Below are 21,834 nucleotides of genomic sequence, written 5' to 3'. Positions count from 1 at the left end.
CCATTAGGCTACAAATGTTTTGCAGTAAATACAACTTTATTGGTTATCTAAGACTTTGGATGGTTCTTCAAGATCCATTGATATGCGCTCCATTAACGCGTATTTTTTTGTCAAATGGAAAGGCCATACAATGTATGTGTCTCATGCAAGTTAGTAGGGGACAGTTCTGAATTTGGAGATGTTTAGCTAACGGTTGGCTATATAAACTTACAGCACCCTAACGAATGCTTCAGGTAAACGTTGTTTATAGAATAACCACCATGTTTTTTTCTGAAAGTTCCTATACGTTTGTTAATTTCACGGTGTCGTAAACATTTCATTTGCATTCTATTACGATAATTTGGAAGACAACATGAATGGAAATTATTCGTGTAATGCTTTCCTGTTGGCATATCATGCTACTCCTCACTTACGAAGGGTTCTTCTGACCTAACTATCCAGATGCTGTAACTAGTTTATGAAATTAATGTGCACTTGTGCGACGTTTGTCCAGTCCAACGTGCTCAAATGTTCAGGAGATGAGTCGGTCTAAAATGATCAACATATGTCTTGTATGAAGAGCCAAGTTTTCAAAGGATTCACGGTTTGTTAATTATGTGCATCTGTTTTTATTGTGTGACGTCTAGGCCTATTATAAAAGTATAACTCTTGACTAATAATGTACAAGTCAGTTGTCAGTTGTTTAAGTAATTGACATACTTCATCCATAATGTGTTTTTACAACCCATATTGTAGTTGGTCAGCCACTGAAGTTTGAATTTTATTTTACAGAAGGACCTGGGATGTTTGGATCTTTGGTGTTCCCTTGTGAGGCAGAGTCCATCTCTTCTCTTGCCCCAGCTGGCCCATGGGGACACTCTCTCTATGGTTCCATAAGTCACCTATCTAACATAATGCAACATAGAGGACCCAGGAGTACCCTCACAAGATACAACACTGGACATACACTGCCTCAGGTAGGGCTACTGTTAAGTTATGTGAATACATTATCGTTTTTGTGATTGTCACTGCTGACATTGATGTGAGATGGTCACTGTTTTATATATTATTCACTCAGAAACAAATTGCTGATTTTTCTTTGCTTTTTGTAGGTTCAAACTGTGACAGGGCCATCAGCATTTGGAGTAAAATTTCATAAATGGGCCCAGGTATGTCACGGGAACTTCAAGTCTTAACCATTTGGCTCCACCAAGAATGACTAACTTGACTAATATATATGATTATATAACCAACATATGTATCCTAACAACATTTATTGTTTCTTATGAACACTAGGTTCAAGCAGGGACCGAGTTCCCTCATCTGATGTTTTTCCTGCTGATCCACAACATTGGGCCTGTGGGTGGCACCAACCTGTCTCAGCTGGCCATCAGGGACTCTGTCTCTGGGATAGCACCTCTAGAGAGTGGAGGAAGGGTAGTAGAGAAGGGCTACCAGACATTCGCCATTGACTCACTACCAGGTAAAAGAAAAGTATGCATGTAATCACTTGTAATTGTAACAACTATTTATCCCCTCATTAATTGTATTTTAGAGTTTTCAAATTACCAGGCCTGAAGTGACCTCTCTTCTTTGGTGACAGTACATAGTGATTAGTGTTGTCACGGTACCAATATTTCAGTAGTCGGTACCAATACCAGTGAGATTTCATGGTACTCAATACCATTTTTGATACCAAGGCAAAAAACAAAAACAGGTTACTCATTTGTTGACAGTAACAGTCGCCTACAATATTTAAGGCTGTACTTATGGAAACAGAACATTAACAATCACAATGCATGTAGGCCTAAAGGCGTACAAATTTCAGTACTACCGAAATGTTGTCGTTTGAGTACCAACTTGGTACCGGAGTACCGTTTTTTGTGAGAACACTAATAGTGATACAAATATAAAACTAATTGGGTTAGGGCTTCTGACTGCAGATCAGGAGGTCGCTGGTCCGAATGCCTCCCTGTATGTCTCTGCAGAGAAAACCTTCTGCTAAAATGATTGCATTATGCAAAATTGTATTTGAAGTGTTTGATTAAAATATTTTTATTTATTATATATATGGAAATTGAGGTAACCTTAATATTATAAAATATTTTGATAATGATCTGTTTCTAGGAACCAGTATATTGACCGGTATAATCAGACACATAATTAAATGGCTGAATAGACTAGATTAGAATAGAATATTACAAGATATGCATTTCTGTACATGAATGTGTAAATAATGGCATTAATAAAGTGTTCGCTGAGTTTTAGTAACCACACTTACAAAACACGTGGACCAGGTGTGTTATCATTGTGTGTGTATCATATGTTTATTGTAGCAGGGTCATATCATGTTGTAAAATATACTGCTCTCATCAAGAACCACAAGAGTGAGATAATTGAGTTGCCAGCTTTTCTCACCTTCTCCAATGCCTCTCAGGTATTGTATGCATTTCTCCTTATGCTTCTCAAAAAGGTTTAAATGTGGGCTTTATCTTAACCAAATGCTAAGATGTAAATCGTTGATCACTATTGATTTGTATTTTTTGTATACATACAAGGTTTAGCACTTGAGTCCCAATGGTAATTTAGTTTTCCCCGCCCACAGAATGATGTCAATATGTTTGGTCCCCTGGTGGCAAATTTTACATTGAGGGTGAACTCCACTGACAAGGTACATTTCTAATATAGGTGTGTGTATATATATATCAAAATGCAATATATACTTATAGTTATTAAAATGTTTTCTTTCATTTTCAGATTTATCCAAACCATGGTGTCCACTTTGCTGGATTTGTTGGTGGGTTCTTCCTGTCATTAGTACTGTTGTCACTTGGTTTTCTAGCCATGAACCTGCTATATTCCAAAGCCAGGATGAACTCTCTACAGCAAAGGGTAGGTCATTGGTCTCTCTGGTTCTAGGCTGTCCTCATTATTGAACATGCTATCATAATGAGTCAAGCATTATCAATGTGGATTCAGTACAAATATAATAATGTCTAATGAACATAAAATATTAATACTTGACCATGACCATGTACAAAAAAAAAAAAAAAGACTTTTGGACAACACTTAAAGGCAGGGTAGGCAATGTTGTTGAGAAGCATTATTTGTCATATTTGCTTAAATAAACTTCACATCCTGATAGCAACCAATAAATAGAATGATTTGAGAGTAAAATCTAATCAATCCGATACCTGTGGGTGTTGCAGAACTGTGAGAAACAGGACCAATCATTAAGGTTGGACCGATGCTAATGATTGGACGGCAAACAGACTGAATGCAATGATTGGACGGGCTACTTGTCTGTCTGTCTCTGTACCTACCTCCGGGCAGTAGTCAGGCAGGGCATTCATGTTTTGTAGGAGTGGCTTTTAATCCTTTGTTGTTTTGAATCCTTTCAAACTCTAGCTAAAATTGCTAGGTTTGCAAAACTTGCATATCCTGCCTTTAACCCATTATTGAGTAACATCACAAATATGTGATTCGAACATTCCAATAGAATATTGGACGGTTTAGTGTGGTTTCAAAATGTAAATAGAAGGCTAGCAAGTAACACAAGCATGGTAGTAGCATTCCTAGAGTTTAATGCTAGGTAATTTAGCCCGGCAATTATCTAAGCTAGCTAGCTACCATTTTGAAAAAAATAACTTGCGCTGTGGGCTGTGGGGGCCGTCGGAAATATTTGGAACTCACTATGTAAAGGTTAATGTGGCAAATCAAACAAAGGCAAAGTATTTTATGACAGCTGGTTCACATGTCAATAGCCCCATGACTTAAGCTATTATAGTGGAATGCTCTAATCCAGACAGTAAAAATAAATACATGTAAACGTAAGTGAAACGAAGCTCTGCTTTAACTAGGGCCTATATTATCGCCTAGTGTTAGGCCTATAACATTTATATAAATAGGCTACGAGTCAATAATAAAACTGTAACAGACATGTAAACAATACAAGTGTGTTGAATGAAGGCAGTGAAGCTATAGGTAATGGTATCCACACACTGGAAACTTTAACACCTCCGCACGTGAAACTTTCTCGTCCGCACGTGAATCTATCATGTCCGAACGAGAAATTGTTCTATTATTAATATTTTTTCACAGGTCCCTTCAGGGGCTCCGTAGTTTTCTAATAATCCATGTAAATGCGCAGTAATATCTGTAATAGAACTGTCAATTGTGTTTACCCAAGTGCACAAACTCCAAGTGAGCTAATGCTTAATTAACTACTGTAACCAACATTTTAATGGCAGCATCAATGGCATCGGCATCACGGGCACTGCACTAGTCATTGTATGTGTCTGTCTGTGCGTCTATTGTATGATTATCTCGCAAACCGGGCACTGACGTCAGCCGGTGTCTTGCTCAGGACTCAAATATATGCAAGTGTGTGATGTCTGAATTAGTGGTTTTAAAAAACGGGATTATAAATATACAAACCCGATCGCCCCATGCATGTTGTGAGCTGCCAACAGGCACTGCACTGGCATTTGCAGCCATCGAACACTGCCATTAACTGGCACTGCACTAGCAGTCGTTGCCGGCAGGCATTGGACTAATGTACACCAATATGAGCAAGTCTTCCATGTTCCCTTTGTTTGGCAAAATGTTTACTGAAGTTTTTTTAAAAGTTATTTTAAAGTGAAGCACAAAACTAAGTCAGATATTATGGTACCAAAATTCAAATGCAAATGCATTTCCAGAAATGCATTTGCATTTTAAGAACGTGGCTGCAAAATTGTGACCACAATTCAAATGAAAATGCATTTCCAGAAATGCATTTTCATTTTAAAAACGTGGCTGCAAAATCGTGACCACAATTCAAATTCAAATGCATTTGCAGAAATGCAAAATGAACGAAAAAGCATTCTGAGCGGCGCAGCAGAGTGACGTCAGTAGCCGCTCTTCTTCAGCTCCCTGCTGACCGAGCTACCCATCTTGTTCGGTAGGGGGCGGTGTGCACATCTGCATTGCATTACATTGCAAATGTGCCGGGAAATTGATTGAATTGCCGGGTCTTTAGAGGACGCATCATAGACTGAGCAACTTGATGTCAAACAATGACTAAAACAGTGGCAGAGCTACTATTAATGTGTAAATCTGTGATGGCAGAGTATGCAGCCAAGCTCTCTATGACTTGTTCTACTCGGTCACGGGCATCAGACTCAGATATATTATTAGATTCTACCTGCTCAGCTAATTGGGTGTGCTCAAGCCTTCGGCGAGAGCACAAACTTTGTTCTCTCACATATATATTTATTATTATTTATTTTCGCCCCCCTAAAACTCAGTCAATATTTGGACTACATACACAACGGCGGTGTCAAAAGTTTCGTATTGGTAGCGATTGAGTTGCTTCTATTGGAATTTACGTTGCGTTGCATGGTTTAGGCTTCAGTTAAGTTTTTGTGGCGAAAAGTGAAGCTAACGGTGGCTAATTTGCTAGCCACAGTCGCTGACGTTACTAACGTCACTACGTCACTAACGTCACGAAAACACGCGTGACTACCTTTGGCAGAACATTCGTTTCGCATCTGTTAACTTGGGGGATAGCTAGGCTAACTATAGCTTTACTGCAAGGCAGCTGCAGAAACGCCACAAGCAAAGAGGCCAGGGTGATAAATATTTACTCATTTTACATTGTGATATGACACACAATTGTGATGTGTAATGTACAATATAAGCTGATATTATTAAGGAAGTACATCTACTTTCGGAAACAGTAGTCTACTATTTCACTGAAATATTAGCATCATGACATTAGCCTGTGTTGCCCGGGCAACACATACTACAGTGGTCTATGATGTATCTGTTTTCAATCGTTAAAATAAACATTCCTCACATATACATTTTCGTTGTAGGATTTATTCTGACATTAGTAAAGGATTTGTTGGTGAAATTACCATTACCTGTGGTTTCAAACCAGTGTAGCTCACTGCAACGCTGTAGCTTACGCGAGACACACTACAAAAACATCTACACTACACAGCTGTTTAGGAAGTCAAACGGCGACAGAACATGTTCGGCACTCCCCTTACTTAAATCAAAAGTCTATCTAACTACTAACCTGAACTTCATTGCCACAGCCTAAACGTTCAATCTGTTCATGAAAATAATTAATTTCAGCTTAAACCGTACAACGGAACGTTAAATCCAATTCAACCAACGCAATCGCTACCAAGACGAACACAGCAGTAGTCTAGTACTGTACCGTAGTAGTACAATTTACCGGGGCAGCTTCTCCACACAGGGCTATATCGCATTTTGCGTTGTTACTGACAATGATCGCTACCAGTGAGCTTTTTATGAATGAGCGATTTTCCACTAAATAAATGTCAAGCTTATTTACGTTTTGGGGGTCATATTTTCAGTTAGCAGATGGTACTGTTTGAATCGCGATTCCATCTTCTACTACCGGGTAACGTCGTAGAATAATCTTCAAAGGGGGTTCTTTATTAATGAATGAATGCAATGAGTAGGCTAAATGCCTGAAAATATCATGAGAAGGGAAAAACTTAAAATGACGTTTAAGTCATAGAGATTAGGTCAATTTTTACACCGGTCTGCCAAATTTATTCGTTTTGATTCAACGATGAGGCTGCCTCTTGCAGCGGAAATGAGAAGACATCTATTTCATTCTACACTTCACTCGTATTTTCAGTTGTAAATGAGCAGCAAAAAAAATGCTTTCAAATCTATGTAATCTTTATAAATAATAAGTATGCATTTTTATATAAAATATACAGAAATATCAGTTCTAAAAATGTCATTCAAAAACGGACCCCTGTGCAACCGACGCAAGCAAGCACACCCTACAATTTCCCCAGAAATTGTACCCTCTCTAGTTCTAACAGTGTTTGCACAATTTGAGGGAGCGCCATGATCTGTGATGTGTCCTCTAAAGCAGCGGTCCACAACCTTTTTTGCGCCACGGACCGCTTTCATGTAAGACATATTTTCACGGACCGGCAGGGACGGACTGGGAGGAAAGATAGGCCCTGGACAGCTGCGGTGCTAATGCATGCACATTCTGGGTTTGATGTGATCCTAGTTAGGGACTTCCACACCTACAAAAATAGTTTAGCTGTTTTGAGCGAAAAATAGTTTTTGGAGTTTTATGTCAAATAAACAGCCGTTTTTTTCACTTGACTAAACCATGTCTAGTGAATGTGATGTATTTTTGTCTCTTAATTTTTCAGCCCCATCTTTAAGTTTCTTAGCCTGGTTTTCCATCGTTATATTGTTACTAGCTAGCTTTCGATGTGTCAGTCCCACTGTTGTGTGTGACTATAAGCTACGACAGTGACACCCGAAGTGCGTTCCTTATATCCAGTTTAGGCCTATTCCATAATTTTGTTTGATTGCTGTCACGGCAGAAAATCCCGCTTGATGTTGGAAATGGAAGCAGGGTTTTCAGTGCTTTAGTGGCGATCTCAGGATGGCCTTCATCCAAAACACCGATAGAGTTGTTGTCTCAAACAGGCTTCATTGAGTGGTAACCATCACTTGTCATGTGTCAAGAGGAAGAGACGCGCATGATACCGCTCAATAAAGCCCACAAACTTGCTAAAAAATTAGTAAACACACATCTTTGCAGAGCTTTTTTGCTCAGGGGAAAAGGCCCGTGGAGAAGGAGAGAATCAGGTCATTTTTCAGAATAAAACGTCTTTCAGACTCTGATAATCAATTAAAAGGAAATAATGTTATTAATTCTTTTTTGTGCGGCCCGGTACGAAATGACCCACGGACCGGTACCGGTACGCGGACCGGTGGGCACTGGTTGGGGAACGCTGCTCTAAAGACCCGGCAATTCAAACAATTTCCCAGCACATTTGCCGGGAACAATGCAATGCAGATGTGCACACCGCCCCCTACCGAACAAGATGGGTAGCTCGGTCAGCAGGGAGCTGAAGAAGAGCGGCTACTGACGTCACTCTGCTGCGCCACTCAGAATGCTTTTTCGTTCATTTTGCATTTCTGCAAATGCATTTGAATTGTGGTCACAATTTTGCAGCCACGTTCTTAAAATTAAAATGCATTTCTGGAAATGCATTTTCATTTGAATTGTGGTCACGATTTTGCAGCCACGTTCTTGAAAATGAATTTCTGGAAATGCATTTTAATTTTCAAATTTTACATTTCAAATTGAATTTTGGTATCTATTTGCTGGGGGATGTTTTGAAAATTAAATCTCAAATGTCTTTCTTTTTCATTTTAATTAAGTGAAAGATTGAGCACTCTTGAAGAAAAAAATTCAAATGCAAATAGGATGATTGATTACTAATTTCATTTATGAGTCAAATAATGCAGCCACATTCTTAAAATGCATTTCTGGAAATGCATTTGCATTTGAATTTAGGTAACGATTTGCTTCCATAAGATATGGGGTTGATTTGACATGAGATTATTTTTTCCCTACTTTAGCCACCTGGTCAAAAGGACAAGCTCCTGTAACTGGCACTGGAACATCTTATTAGCTATTTAGGAATGACAACATAAATGCCCCCATCAATCTGGTTAAGCCCTGTGATCACTAGCTCATGATGTGTTAAGTACTTCTCTAAGGTAATTCAGTCATTGCAGAGACAATAATGGTGTCAGCTGAAATGGTGTAAAGGTGTACGGAATAAGGAGTGTAAAGCAGAACTGAGGGTTCCAAGGTTTGCATGTGTGGCTTGAGTCTTGTGAGTCTTGCTGGCATGAGGAAATGCTTTGAAGTGTGAGACCGGGTGAGAGGCTTTTTGAGGCAATTTGGCTTAAAAAATGACTCAAGATTGCTGGCGCTACCATGGTAGCAGCTGCCTCAGGAAGAGCCTAAGCTCTGAATTCAGTATCCAGTATCAACATTTACATTTAGTCATTTAGCAGACGCTCTTATCCAGAGCAACTTACAAAATCAAACCCTCTCAAGAAGAGCCTGTCTCTGTCTCTTCTATCTCACTCTACTTTGCTCCAGTTTTAAATAAACCTCTGTTTTAACAAAGGATACAAAATGAGTTCAAATGAGTTGCAGAATCTATAGTGGGATGCCATAATTTATTAAAGGTTCATAAACATGGCAACTGTTTTTGACAACCGATCTATATCTGTCTGCCAAAGTAAATTCCTTGTCTGTGCAAACTTTCATGGCGATTAAAGCGCATTGTGATTCTAAGCCCAAATCCTTTGCAGTGAGGATTTTTGTAAATGAGAATGTAATGTTCATGTTTGTTCAAAATTTTCATATTTCTTAGTGTTTCCCTTTAATCATTTTCCCTTTTTCCTCCAAATGTCTTTTTCACAGAAAAAAAGAGGTGATTCAGACCCAGAGTATGCAGTTTGCGACATGAGCGAGGCAGCTAAAGAGGAAGCAGCATTTGAGGACAAAATGGTGGACATCATGGTGTTGGAAGACCCCCAGAACATGTATCAAGCTCTAGAGAAGTCAGTCCACCCCAAATTACGATATGTGTAAAAAGGTTTGGCAGTGATTTTATATGAACCACACAAACTAAATACTGTAAACCACACTCCACATGGTTGAACATGGACTTGCTCCCTCAAACTAAACTGCTTGAAGATGAAAATATTTATCTTGGCAAGAATTGGGTCATTTGGGTATTTTGTCAGTTTATTTTCCCCAGCTAATTTGTCAGGTCTTGTTCTGATCATAACCAACACCACCTTTTTGTGCATTCATCCATACATGTCAGCTTGGAGATGTCCAGCCTACTGCGATCCACCTCAAGCCTGGAGACCGCCCGCGTCCAAATCTACAAGGACGTGATTGCCTTGCTCCTTGATGGCCTCCACTCCCAGGGCCAGACAAGCAGCCAGTCCCAGCAGCGACTTTTGAGCGTGCTTCATGGCCAACTGATGGGAATGGAGGGGAAGCTGAAGGAGGAAAATGTAGCACGCATGGCCGCCCTGGCTGACCAGTGTAACCTGGAGACCAGGGAGGAGATGGAGGTGGAGCGTAGGCTGGAAGCAGCGGAGAAGGCTGAGGCAGAGTTGTTGTGTCGACATGCAGAAGATAAGGTAACCTTAACTCTTATATAATTCTGTTGGTTAAACAAATCATACTTTCATACACTTTATTTGATGCATTTGTATCTTCAGTTATCATGTTTCCCCACTTTGTTGCATATGTTGTCAGATTTATTTAGCTACTTGTCTGCTTTCTCAGGATGTCCTCCAATGCAGTGTGCTTCTAGAGAAACTCCACAAGCTGAACCAGAGTCACTTACAGCACACTCTTCTGGTCAGACACGAAGAGGCATCTGCGAAGGTCCAGAGGCAGGTTGTTGAATGGCGGAGAGTAGAACTCCACAAGATCTTCTCTGAGGAACTGGAGGAGGCAACCCGAATGGGCGAGATGGAGAAAAGTGCTGCCAAAAGTCTACTGCATGACTATTATACCTGTCAGGTGATTTCTAAGCATGTTACTGATGATTCCAAGGTTCTCATGGGAAGGTGGGATTTTCTTATAGAGGGTTGCTTAGATTGTGAACAATAGTATTATTTTGCAAGACAGTGTGTTGTCATGAAAGATGTCCACCTTTAATTTTAGAGATAATATGCAGTGATTCATAAATGCATTTGTTTCCATGTTCTCTTGTTTACCATTTGCTCACCAGGATCAGCTGGAAAAGGTGTTGGACGTGGTCACGGCCAACCAGCGAGCCATGCTGGGCGAGCGCCACGCCCAGAGGAAATTCCTGGTGCATAGCCTTCACAGCCTAAAGGGCCTCATCTCAGATACCTTTGCAAATACCTCCAGCCAAATGGACTGTTGGTTCAATGACATCAGGAGGTAAGTCCCCATTATGGTACAAAGCCTGCAAATTCACTTGTTTACATTTAGCAAAAGCCGTATATAAAATAACTACAAGTGTGTGTAACTGAGTTGACTTGGTTAAACCCACTTTACAGTGTACATTCTTCCCACCAAGCCCGTTGAATAGCTTTTTGGTGGGGTAGCTGGCTAAAGGGATGTTTATGAAAGGTGTCAGTTGTAGGAGTCAGAGGATCGATGACCTAGGTTGAATATTACTCCAGTAATCTCTATTTTTTGTGTGTGTCTGTGACTCAATTATCCAGAGAACCGGGTATAAAGTATTGTATAAAGTTGAAAATCTGCCAGTATCTTGCTCAGCACATGGGTATTGGGTATTTTATTTCCATTGCTTTGCATCAACAAATTATGATTTACTTGCTGGAAAACAGTCCAACTGGCCATTAAAAAATATTTTGGGGGGTATGCTCTCACTTAGAAAGAAAAAATTGGGCAGGTGTATTGCTCAGGACCCAAGGATATGCAATATCACATTGTGATAAACGTTGTGACGTTTATTGAATGGGCAGTTTGCCAGAAAGAAATACTGGCCAAGTTGAGCTGCATTACACGATGAAGTCATGAATCTCGTGGAAAATGTATACAAACACATCTTCCATAGCTCTAAGTAGCAAATAATATATAATCATACTCTGTAGCCTATTGATTGTACAACATCAAGGATAAAAAAAAGATGCATCTAATCACTGAGGGCATGGGAATGAAGTGAACAACAAATTTTATACTACAACACCCTGTGTTAAAAAAAGAAAAAGACAAACAAGATACTGATAATAACTCTTTATTAATCACCAGGTAGGCAAATTTGGTCAATGCGGTTTTTCCTCAGAAGCTTGAATCTTATGTCTGCAATTATATGCTCCCTGCTTTTGTGATGCCATATCCTACAGTACCCCTCAAACCTTTGGATTTATAACACAAAAATTAATTTCTAAAACCAAGTAAACTATTTATATCCTTCCTCAGTCTCCTGTAATGTGAAGAACCTAATTTGAATGGAATAATATTACAAAAATGCTCAACTATCACTCTTTGTCTCTATTCAACAACAAAAATCACTTATTTTCTCAAAGCAGAGAGCACCCCAGGAGCTGAGTGCACCAGCTGGGCGTACGCCTGGGCATAAAGGCCGATTTATACTACTCCGACTCCATTACAGACAGACGGACGCAGTTGGACAGATTCGTTGAATTCATAGTACTCCGAAGGCTGTGGGTGCTGAAAACAATTCACCGCCAGAAGAGTAGGTGGCGCTGCACTGCGATGCTAGCTAGGTTATCGTGAATAATCTTCTACGTCTTCAATCAATATCAAAATTTAAAAAACAGCACTGGAACTCAGCAAAGTTTGACGCAAAGTGTTTATTGGAATTCAGAGTGACAGAGATTCCAACAAACGTGAGAAAGATCCCAGGGATCAGACTGAAGTTTTCTCCGGACATTTCACTTTTATAGTCTTCTCCCCATTGAATGGTAATATGGTACAATACTTGTTGGTTACATATACATTATGCATTCTTACCCAGTGGGTCCCTTGTCTTAGGGGATTCAAATGACAGGTACTTTCCTTCATAGACAATTCTCCCAATTTAGGCCCACTCTGACCTTGAACAGCCAGCTGCACTAGGCTCCTGGGGGAAAGGCCACAAATATGTCTCATAAGTTATAGCTGGGCTTCTTGGTTCTTTATGGAAGCACACATATTCTTCTCCCCCACTCAGCCCCTAATTATCCAGATCTTAATATTTTGGGCTTTATTTCTTCTACCATTGTCTAGGGATGACAATAATCAGTCAACAGCTTTGCATCTGGTTTACAATAATATAGCATGTACTAGAAAAGTGATTACAAGTTTCATTAAATCCATAATCATTACCCATCTTAATAATTAACAGTATGATGTTTTTCCCACAACAATCGAAAAGTCTGAGCAAATTTACAAATTAGCCGTTTCATCAATAAAATAAGCACATTTTCAGCAACTACACTGCCCATTTCTCATCACATTTTAATTCAGATGCTGATTTACATGTACTGTTTAGCTGAAATATGAATTGTAAAAACTTACAGCAATGGCGGTCAAAGGATTCTGTTCGTCTTGTTGATCACGGCAACCCCGCCCCTGACACAAGCGGTTCTTAATACTGACCAATCAAAGCCAAGGGGATGTCCGTAACTATCCAAAATTACGCCGGATAGTTAGGAAATTCAGGAGGTGCACGCACGAGCTCTCCGGGGCTCTCCGAGGGCTCTCGGAGAGCAGTGCGTCTTATTTCTAGGCAACATGTGGAAAGGGCATTAAGGTGAGAAAGAGTCGTCCGTGATCGCACGAATCGACTGTTAATTTTATTGGTGATCGATTTAACTGATTGTTTCTGTTGATATTATAACATTTTCGCTTGAGCCCGCTTATATTATCAGTAAAATGTATTTTCCTTTTCTTTTGGTCTTCTTTATCCATAGCTTGTTTTGAAGGGAGACGTAGGCTAGCTATAGAGTGCGCTTTGGATAGGCTCTTAAATGTGTTGCTTGGAAACGATCTACGCTTTTGCATTTTCACAAGGACGCGCATCTTAAGACCAGGCGTAACTACGACCGTGGTTTGTCAAGCTTGGTGCACTTGGTGTAAATTCAAATCACAAAAGTCGGACGTAGCTAAGACCGACGTAAGAGTCCGAATTTTACTTCTCCGACTCCGTTACGGACGGACGGAGTCGGACGGATTGGTTGAATTTATAGTACTCCGAAGGCTGTGGGTGCTGAAAACAATTCACCGGCAGAAGAGTAGGTGGCGCAACGGTTTTTTGTAAGTCGTCGTCGAGTGTTTATTTACCTAGGTTATCGAGAAGTCGGAGCAAATGTACAAATTAGCCGTTTCATCAATAAAATACGCACATTTTCAACAACTTCACTGTCCATTTCTCGTCCCATTTTAATTCAGATGCTGATTTACATGTACTGTTTAGCTGAAATATGAATTGTGAAAAGTTACAGCAATGGCGGTCAAAGGATTCGGTTCGTCTTGTTGGTCACGGCAACCCCGCCCCTGACGCAAGCGGTTCTTAATACGGACCAATCACAGCCAAGGGGTATCCGTAAAATGACGGACGGACGGACGGATAGTCAGGAAAATCAGGAGGTGCACGTAGAGCTCTCCGAGGGGCTCGGAGAGGGCGTTCCTTGACTGAGAGGGCGTTACCTGTCTCCGTCTCCGTAAAAACGCAGAAGTATAAATCGGCCTTTAAGACCAACTTTTTTATGCCCAGCTGGTGCACTCGGCTCCGGAGCTGTTGAAGAGTATTTGCCCTCCAATAATGCTCTCTGGATACCATTTTATGATTGGATGCACAGCATGTCAGTTCATAATGCAAAAGCTTTGATTGGTGGGAGGACGTCCTCCGGAAGTAGTATTAAATACCATGCGTGTCTATGGACGGCTCTATGGTTCGACCCACCAGCCGCTAGGTTTTGTATTGAAGTCAACTAGTACACAGTGCCCATGATGCAGTCTGTGATTAAGATGTCAGTGAAACACACAAATATAGATTCATTGAACTATAAATAGTACACAGTGCCCATGATAAAATTAGTGGCACACACACACAGATTCCTGGAATTATAGATTGGGCACAGTGCCAGCAATGATGTCAGTGACACACACAGATTTCTGGAATTATAGTGGTTTTCAAATTCTCTGTCATGTCTGAAGTACTTGTTCAACCTCCACATCTAGTCCAAATTGCCAATGCTGTAGTAGCAGTAGCGGAGGGGGGGTGGGGGCGGGGGCGCCGTAAACCCCGGGCCCCGAACCCGAGAGGGCCCCGCGATCTATGATTTTTTTTTTTTTTTTCATAATTTCTCTTTGGCAACAAAACGTTGATTGTATTCATGGTAGACAATTTTACTAAACTATATTTTACTAAATATAGTTTTTCCATATAGTTGTGTGCAAAGTCAAGTTCAAAAATAACTTGAACTTGACTTAAATAATCTCTCGCAAATATCGCCTATCAGATTCCTTCTTTGTAAGTGAGATTATTATTGTGGCGCAGTGTTCCTGGGCTAGTTGTATGAACAAGGATTATCGTGATCATCAGGTGGTTTTAGTGTCTCATTCATTCCTGTTACTCCATCAAGCATGGGGATTAACTAAAAGACAATTTTACTAAATATATATACATTTTCAATTTGTTTACATGACGTAGAGACGTAGTAGACGTACAGTAGGATAGACGTTGAGTAAACTTTCGCAGTTTGAGCATCGCTTTGCTGATTTCAGGAGAATGGCTGAGAAGTTTTTTGTGATGAACCCGAAACATTTGTCACCCTGATGCTGCTCGGAAAGTCAGAGCGCTTGCAGAGTTATATTTGGAATATCTGTCTAAGGCCGATTATGTGGTTGATGAATTTGTTACACTTCGTAGGCTAATATGTACCGTGAGCTGAGCATGGAAAAACATGAACTAAACACACACAGCATCCTACCATTTCTCATTGACAACGACATGGACCATGCTTTCCCCAACCTTGCCATTCTTTATCGCATTTACTTCACAATACCGATAAGCAGTGCTAAGGCAGAAAGGACTTTCAGCCGTCTGAAATTGATAAATAATGTGTTTGTGTTTTGACCTGTGTGTAGGCTATGAGTTTGCTGGTTTTGAGAGATGCACAATACATGTCAGTTTGGAAAAGAAAATGATTATAGTCTAATGGAATTTTTGTTCAATCGTAGCATGCCTGTAGGTGGTCAACTGCAGTGCGCGTCACGCGTGTGTGTGTGTTGCACACTCGTTTTTTTTTCATGGGGGCTTGGTTTCGCGTGTAGCTTGCCCAAATTGTTGCTGAAAGAATTGTTATATAGGCCTATGTTTATTTATTATTAGTTGTCACTGTTAGGATGACTATAGGCTACTGTCTTTAACTTCATTTTGGGGGGCTTATGACCTCTTATCGTTGAATTTGAATATAGTGTATTTGGTAAATGGACAGATCATTAAACCCATGTTATGCATGGATTTGTGTAGGCCTACTGTGTGTGAAAGATTCTAATGAATGCTGAATGCGAGGCTAGTGGCCTAGGCCTACATTTTGTTCGCACATTAGGGGCTATGATGACTGAACACTGGCTAATATGTGCTGTTCACAATAGAGGTTGCCATTGGTTACTTTTTATTGTTATATTTTATTGCACTGCAAAATATTAATAACAGGGGGGCCCCCAATCAGTTTCCGCCCCCCCTGAGACACAACCCTTGCTCCGCCCGTGTGGTAGCCTAAATTCATGCAAATGATTATGTAGCCTTCATTTGTCTGCTGTTTGCTACGTTATAAATAGCTCATGTTATGTTGATCAAAATGTACTATATTGGTTCTGTTAAATTGTTTTACCACCACAAACATCTAAACATTAAGTTCATAACAGAAGTCATTACATGCACAATGGTTAAGCCAGTTGTCATAATTGTAGGCCTAATTCACCATACAGCGCTTGTACATTTGTGCAGGCAGGCAGTTTTGACATCAGTAAAGCCATGAATTTATGTAACAAAATTCACTTAAAGCATATCCACCTTTGTTGTTCTGTTCGCTACTCAGCCCCTTTGAAAGCAGCTGAATATCGGTTGTAAAAGCGAATTTGCTTCTAAATAATGAAACTGAATGTCCCTATTTTCCTTAATATGCTGTTTCATTTAATTGCGAATTCCTTTGTTAATCGCATTAGTTAAATCGCTTTACTGCACTCCGTTAGATTATAAAAAGGTTCTTGAGGACCAGAGTGAAGGGGCTGGGACACAGAGCGCAAGCCAAACTGGCAGTGAATAATCGTTTCATTATTTGAAGTCAAAATGTTTATCCAAACAACGTCAATCGCGGCACTGCACTCCGTTGGATTATGAACAGCACATATGCAGAATATGAGCTTTGCAGACTGCCCGGTTATTTCTGTGATTGTCGGAAACTAAACCCATTCTAATTTGTACAAACACACACAGAGAGATTCCTGTCATTATCAGAGAGAGCACCCTGTCATCTCGTCTTCTATTGGATTTCATTCGGGAGCATTACAGTCTAGTGTAACAGTGGTTACAGTACATTGGTATTGCAAACCCTTAAAATAGGTCATATCAGATCAAACGACTTGTCAACAACAGAATTATTTGTAGACCTTTTTTTTTTTTTTTTTTTTTTACTGTTGACGATCGATAACATCGACAAATCGTTTCAGCCCTAATTGGGTCACTGTCATCTTTACAAATGCAGCCACAACATTTCTTCTTTTTCTCCACCAGGGGGGGTGCTGTGTCTGAGGAAGAGATAAACCGAGTTCAAGATGAGGCCCAGAAGGATCTGATGCTGGTCAGGCAGGGTCTGGATGAAGCACTGACCCGGGAACGGAGAGCCATGCATTGTGGTCTGGTCAAGAAGAGAAGAGACCTTATCTCTGAGACAGTGAGTTGGGTGTTGTTGGGTGATGTGCAAGTAAAAGCTTTATTATTCAGAAACAACACATTGTTTTATTAAAGTAATAACTAGGTCCTTTAACTTTTTATAAAAATTGTGTAAAGTATCTCCTTGTATGACTTATAAATGTCTAACTGAAAGGAAGGGAGACTGGCAACCCTCACATATTTTCCACATTTCTTTTACCAACCTAACTTGAACTTGACTTAAATAAAGTAACAATTATTATTCTAACAACCGCAATGTAGTTTGAAGACATATCCCTTTAGGTTGTAATGGAACCAATTTCTCTGCAGCTTCAGGGTCACAAGCAAAGGCAGAAGGAGCTATCGTGTGTCTGCAGAGGGCTAGAGGAGAGAGTAGAGCCGAGCCAGCATCTGCTGTACTGGCAGAGCCTCCTGACGGCCCAGTGTCTGGAGCTTGGAGAGCTCATCAACAACTTGGACGAAGGAGCTGCTGCCGACATCCGCAAAGTGAAACCTGAGCTGTTCTACTTTTGCCGATTAGCCATTGGCCTTTCAACTCCATCTATCCATATTATTGATTATTAAGACATTTCAGTTAAACCGTTTATTCCACAATAAACTTGTGATATAGCTGGATTTGTGAGATCACGACCACTTGAGAATCCCCTATTGCAAAGTTCCAAGTTATTAGTTTGTACCATAGTGGTTCGGACCAGTCAGTGTCCTGTGAGGAACTACTGGCAGCTACAGGCATGGTTGATGTTAGCACATGATAGACGGTGATAGACAGATGGTTCCTCCAATCACCTGCCAAGTATTCTTTCCAAGGATGACTTCCCAGATGTGTAACAATCCATCTGGCGAGTCAGTTTAAGTACACAGTTTTCTCTGAAAATAGTTAAACAGAATTTCGGAGCAATCTAAATGTGATTGTCTCTTATTGTTGGCTCTCTTAACACTGTCTGGATGTTAGGGTCTGGTTATTTCCTAACATTCACCTCCACATTCTCTTGTACGACAGGTCACCATGCGTCTGATCCACAGTGCCCTGGTGGAGGTCAAGAACATCCAGCCTGCAGCAGCCCTGGCTCTCTGGCCCTCAGGGGCACCCTGCTCCTTCCTCCAACCAGACCCATGCTCAGGTCCAGGGCTGGGGGCCAGTGCTCTGGCTGAGGCCCAGGAGAGGCTGCACCAGGAGGGCAAGATGGCTGTGCGTACCCTGAGGAGCACTAGAGAGGCCTTACAGGAGGGGATGGAAAAAGAGCTGCAGGAGCAGCAGGAGCTGAGGGCCCGGGGACACACATTTTTTAGGTACTCTGCCTTTTATTTTTTATTATTACGACTATTATTATTTATCTGATATAATTATCTTGAAAGACGTACGTTTCCAGCGTTGCTAGACATTTGAATTATTTTAGTTAAATGAAATCACTTTTGTGTTAAATCATTGTTTGTGAGCCATTGTATCAATATTATTTCTCTATATTTCTTCTTGTATTCCTCTCAGGACTCTCTGCTCCTCCCAGCTCAGCTTATCGGATGAAGATCTGCTATGCATGAAACTCGAGTTCCAGAAGTGTCTGTCTAAGATGGACCGCTGCTTGGTTCTGCCCCACGCCCTCTCTAGATCCAAACTCCAGACTTCTCTGTCCAATTGGAGGAAGATTGAAGACCAGACCAAGTGTAAAAAGCCAGAGGTAAGAAAAAACCTCCAAAAACACATTAATTGCAACCTGTACAGTTTTTTTTCTCACCAACAATATTTCTTTTTTTTCTTTTTTTTCCCCAGAGAAAGACGAGGTCTAAAGAAAGATGTACCATGACCATACAGAAACCAGACTACTCTGAACTACTTCTATTCCAGAAAAGACTTGAGGACAGTATCCATCTTTTTGAAAAAGAGAAGGAAATAGAGAGAAGTGCAATGGAGAGGGTGAGGGTGTAGACAGGTTGACTCATTTGAAGTTGACAAGCTAACCTTTGTCATCTTAAAAGATGGTTACAGCAGTTAACATTTGCCATGGGTTAATGTCTGGACGGACCCATGAAACAATGTAAAAACCTTTTCATCCCGAATATGGAAAAACTTGCATTGTTCTATTTTGTTTATTTGTGTCCCTATGGGGTTCAGATCCTGGAAGAGATGCGGATAGAAAGGGAGGAGGAGCTCTGGACCCAGGCAGACAGCCTATCCATCCAGATGGCCAAGCTCCAGTATCAGAAGGCAGAGAGGAGGACCAAGGTCCTAGAGACCTCCAGAGCCATGCTCACCCTGCAGAGCCTCCTGATTGAGGAACTGCGAGCCAGAAGGAGTCTGGGAGGAGTGGAGATGCTCCAGAACATACAGAGCCACTACCTGGTAAGTAGGGATGCACCGATCCGACTTTTTCCCGATAACGATGCTTGGGCTTTGTGTATCTGTCGATACCCGATACCGATCCGATACCGTTGTTGAATTAATAATAAACTGTATACCTTCCTTCCACCATGTGGAAGAGACTAAAGGCACCAGACTTCCCTAACTAAACATTACTTTCCTAACTAAGACAAAAACAGAAGTACAAAGTCCTTGTAAACATTTTCAATTATAAATTTAGAAAGATTTAGCCAAAGTTTTTAGCTTGAGTGCAATGCCAAAGCAGATGAACCACTGTCTCTGGGTGCTCGTCACAGAAGGTACAATTAAAAAGTATATCCTTTTTCAGGGTATCCGAGGGGTCTTAAAAAGTATGAAAAGTTGATCAATCCATTTTGGGAAAATGAAGGCCCTTAAAAAGGTATTTAAAAGTCTTAATCCCGATTTTATGAGGTATAAAATTTTGTTCAAGCTTTGTTCAAAAAGTTTGACTCCAAAAAGTTTGCATAAATATATTTATTTTCCTCCCCATATTATAAACAACGACGTGCTCGGTCAGGGAGTCACGTTTTTTGCAAAATGCACGGTTAGGTGATGACGCCCTCCACATGTCGCTGCGAAACAGACTCTGAAATGGGGAAATGTAAATTTACGGACTCCTGGTTGGAGAAGGATGAGTTTATACAATGGCTGAAGCCTGTTGCTGAAAACAACCGTGAGGCTTACTGTACATATTGTAATAAGAAGATTAGCGTTGCCTCGATGGGCATCAACACTGTCAAGCACGGCTGGACTGGGACAAAAAATCAGCCCAGGCATTTTTGGCCCAGGTGGCCCACACCCACCGTGATTGGTCAGACACATTCCCTGCAGACAGTCCTCTTAAAATATGCGTGCATTCTATGATATGAGTTGCCTAGTGTTCTGTGTTGATGTGATAGATGTGATTGATAGATTGATGTGATTTTGGATCCTCCAAGAGGGGTCTCAAGACTTATTTGTTGATCTTACACTTGAATAATTAATTAATTCGTAGTTATGATTTGTTTATTTATGGTATTTTATGGTATTATTTTTATTATTATTGATATTTGATATTGTATTGCCATTATTGTTATTATTACGATTTTGCTTAATATTGGCTTAGCAACTTTTAAAAACAGTTTACCGTTTATTTTTAACTATTGTAAGATTCATATTGGGCGCTCATAAAACACACATATACACAGCCTCCCTCCCTTGCTGAGAGTCCCTGTTAATTTGCCTACTCCTTACCATGTCGTCAACTACTCTTTCTTCCATTTTTTCCTCACTCGCTCCCATGGCCCTGTCATGGTCACTCTCCTCCTCCTCGGCTTCTTCCCTGACCCTGTCTGTATGTTTCTGCCTCTCTGAGCCAGCCACCTCTCTTCCTCTACAGGTAATGCTAAAGTTGAAGCTGCTAAAGCCCCCCCCCCCCCCCCCCCCCCCCCCCCAAAAAAAAACATGTTAAAAATGTTTGCACATTTTGTGGCATTCGCCTGTAGATTTGTATCTTTTTCTCCCATAACTTTTATGTGCTTCCCCATCGTCTGCCGACATCAGGGTGGCTATGGGCGGCACATCAACGATGCGCACGGAGGATAATCTGTTGTCTCAATAATGCAGTGAATCACCACTCGCTGAACTCCAACATTCAAATATTTTAATAAACCTTGCCTTTGCTTTAATTTATTTATTCGAGCTTTGTTTCTTCCAAGCTTATTATATCTGAGTTCTGTTGTATGGTTGTGCTCTATAGATTTATTTGCAAACTGCAACTGTTTATTAAGTTAAAGGTTTGTTGCAAATTAGAACTTGAAGTGGCAATGAGGTCTTAAAATATTTTGAGGTCTTCAAAAAGTCTTAAAAAGGTATTGAAATTAACTTCAGGATTCCTGCATTGTACCCTGTTTTTAAACGTCCTCATGTAATTACTTGCAGGATAGTATCTATGGATAATCTTAAAGGAAACTTCTTTAACTTTGTTAAATAGTAAGTATGTTTGGGACAACATCCAGACTTTTTTCCAACAAATATTCTCAACAAAATGGTTCCAATAGGGAATGACACTGGGAGAAGATACATCATACAACTCTTCCAGCATGCGACAAACGTACTGCTGACAAATGACGTAGGATGTGCTGCTACGAAAAATAAATAAATAAATGCATCGGCCCGTAGATCTTTTAATTTTTCCGATCTCCAATCCAGCTATTT

At 40.5% G+C, this 21,834-nt stretch overlaps 1 protein-coding gene across 5 annotated transcripts in view; it reads left to right on the top strand.

Moving 5' to 3' along the window:
- The first annotated feature begins 1 nt into the window (after position 1).
- Positions 2-21,834, top strand: part of LOC136947102 (limbin-like) — a 34,305-nt gene continuing 12,472 nt past the window's right edge. For 3 of the 5 annotated variants that reach the window (XR_010876998.1, XM_067240984.1, XM_067240988.1), the window contains exons 1-17: positions 2-233; positions 772-956; positions 1,092-1,148; positions 1,276-1,462; positions 2,316-2,416; positions 2,585-2,650; positions 2,737-2,871; positions 9,260-9,399; positions 9,669-9,993; positions 10,142-10,381; positions 10,593-10,768; positions 17,103-17,262; positions 17,571-17,747; positions 18,262-18,551; positions 18,748-18,937; positions 19,030-19,173; positions 19,372-19,599. Coding sequence is in view for 4 of the 5 variants with exons in the window: in XM_067240984.1 (XP_067097085.1) it covers positions 783-956; positions 1,092-1,148; positions 1,276-1,462; positions 2,316-2,416; positions 2,585-2,650; positions 2,737-2,871; positions 9,260-9,399; positions 9,669-9,993; positions 10,142-10,381; positions 10,593-10,768; positions 17,103-17,262; positions 17,571-17,747; positions 18,262-18,551; positions 18,748-18,937; positions 19,030-19,173; positions 19,372-19,599 (2,790 nt within the window). In the remaining variant the exon portion in view is untranslated. Of the gene's footprint in view, positions 234-559; positions 584-771; positions 957-1,091; positions 1,149-1,275; positions 1,463-2,315; positions 2,417-2,584; positions 2,651-2,736; positions 2,872-9,259; positions 9,400-9,668; positions 9,994-10,141; positions 10,382-10,592; positions 10,769-17,102; positions 17,263-17,570; positions 17,748-18,261; positions 18,552-18,747; positions 18,938-19,029; positions 19,174-19,371; positions 19,600-21,834 lie in introns of those variants that run through there. The other 2 variants (XM_067240985.1, XM_067240998.1) reach the window with 2 other exon arrangements.

Source organism: Osmerus mordax, chromosome 1, assembly GCF_038355195.1.
Source record: "Osmerus mordax isolate fOsmMor3 chromosome 1, fOsmMor3.pri, whole genome shotgun sequence".
Classification (NCBI taxonomy): domain Eukaryota; kingdom Metazoa; phylum Chordata; class Actinopteri; order Osmeriformes; family Osmeridae; genus Osmerus; species Osmerus mordax.
Note: the sequence above shows the minus strand (reverse complement) of the source record. Positions and strands in the feature narration are given on the sequence as shown.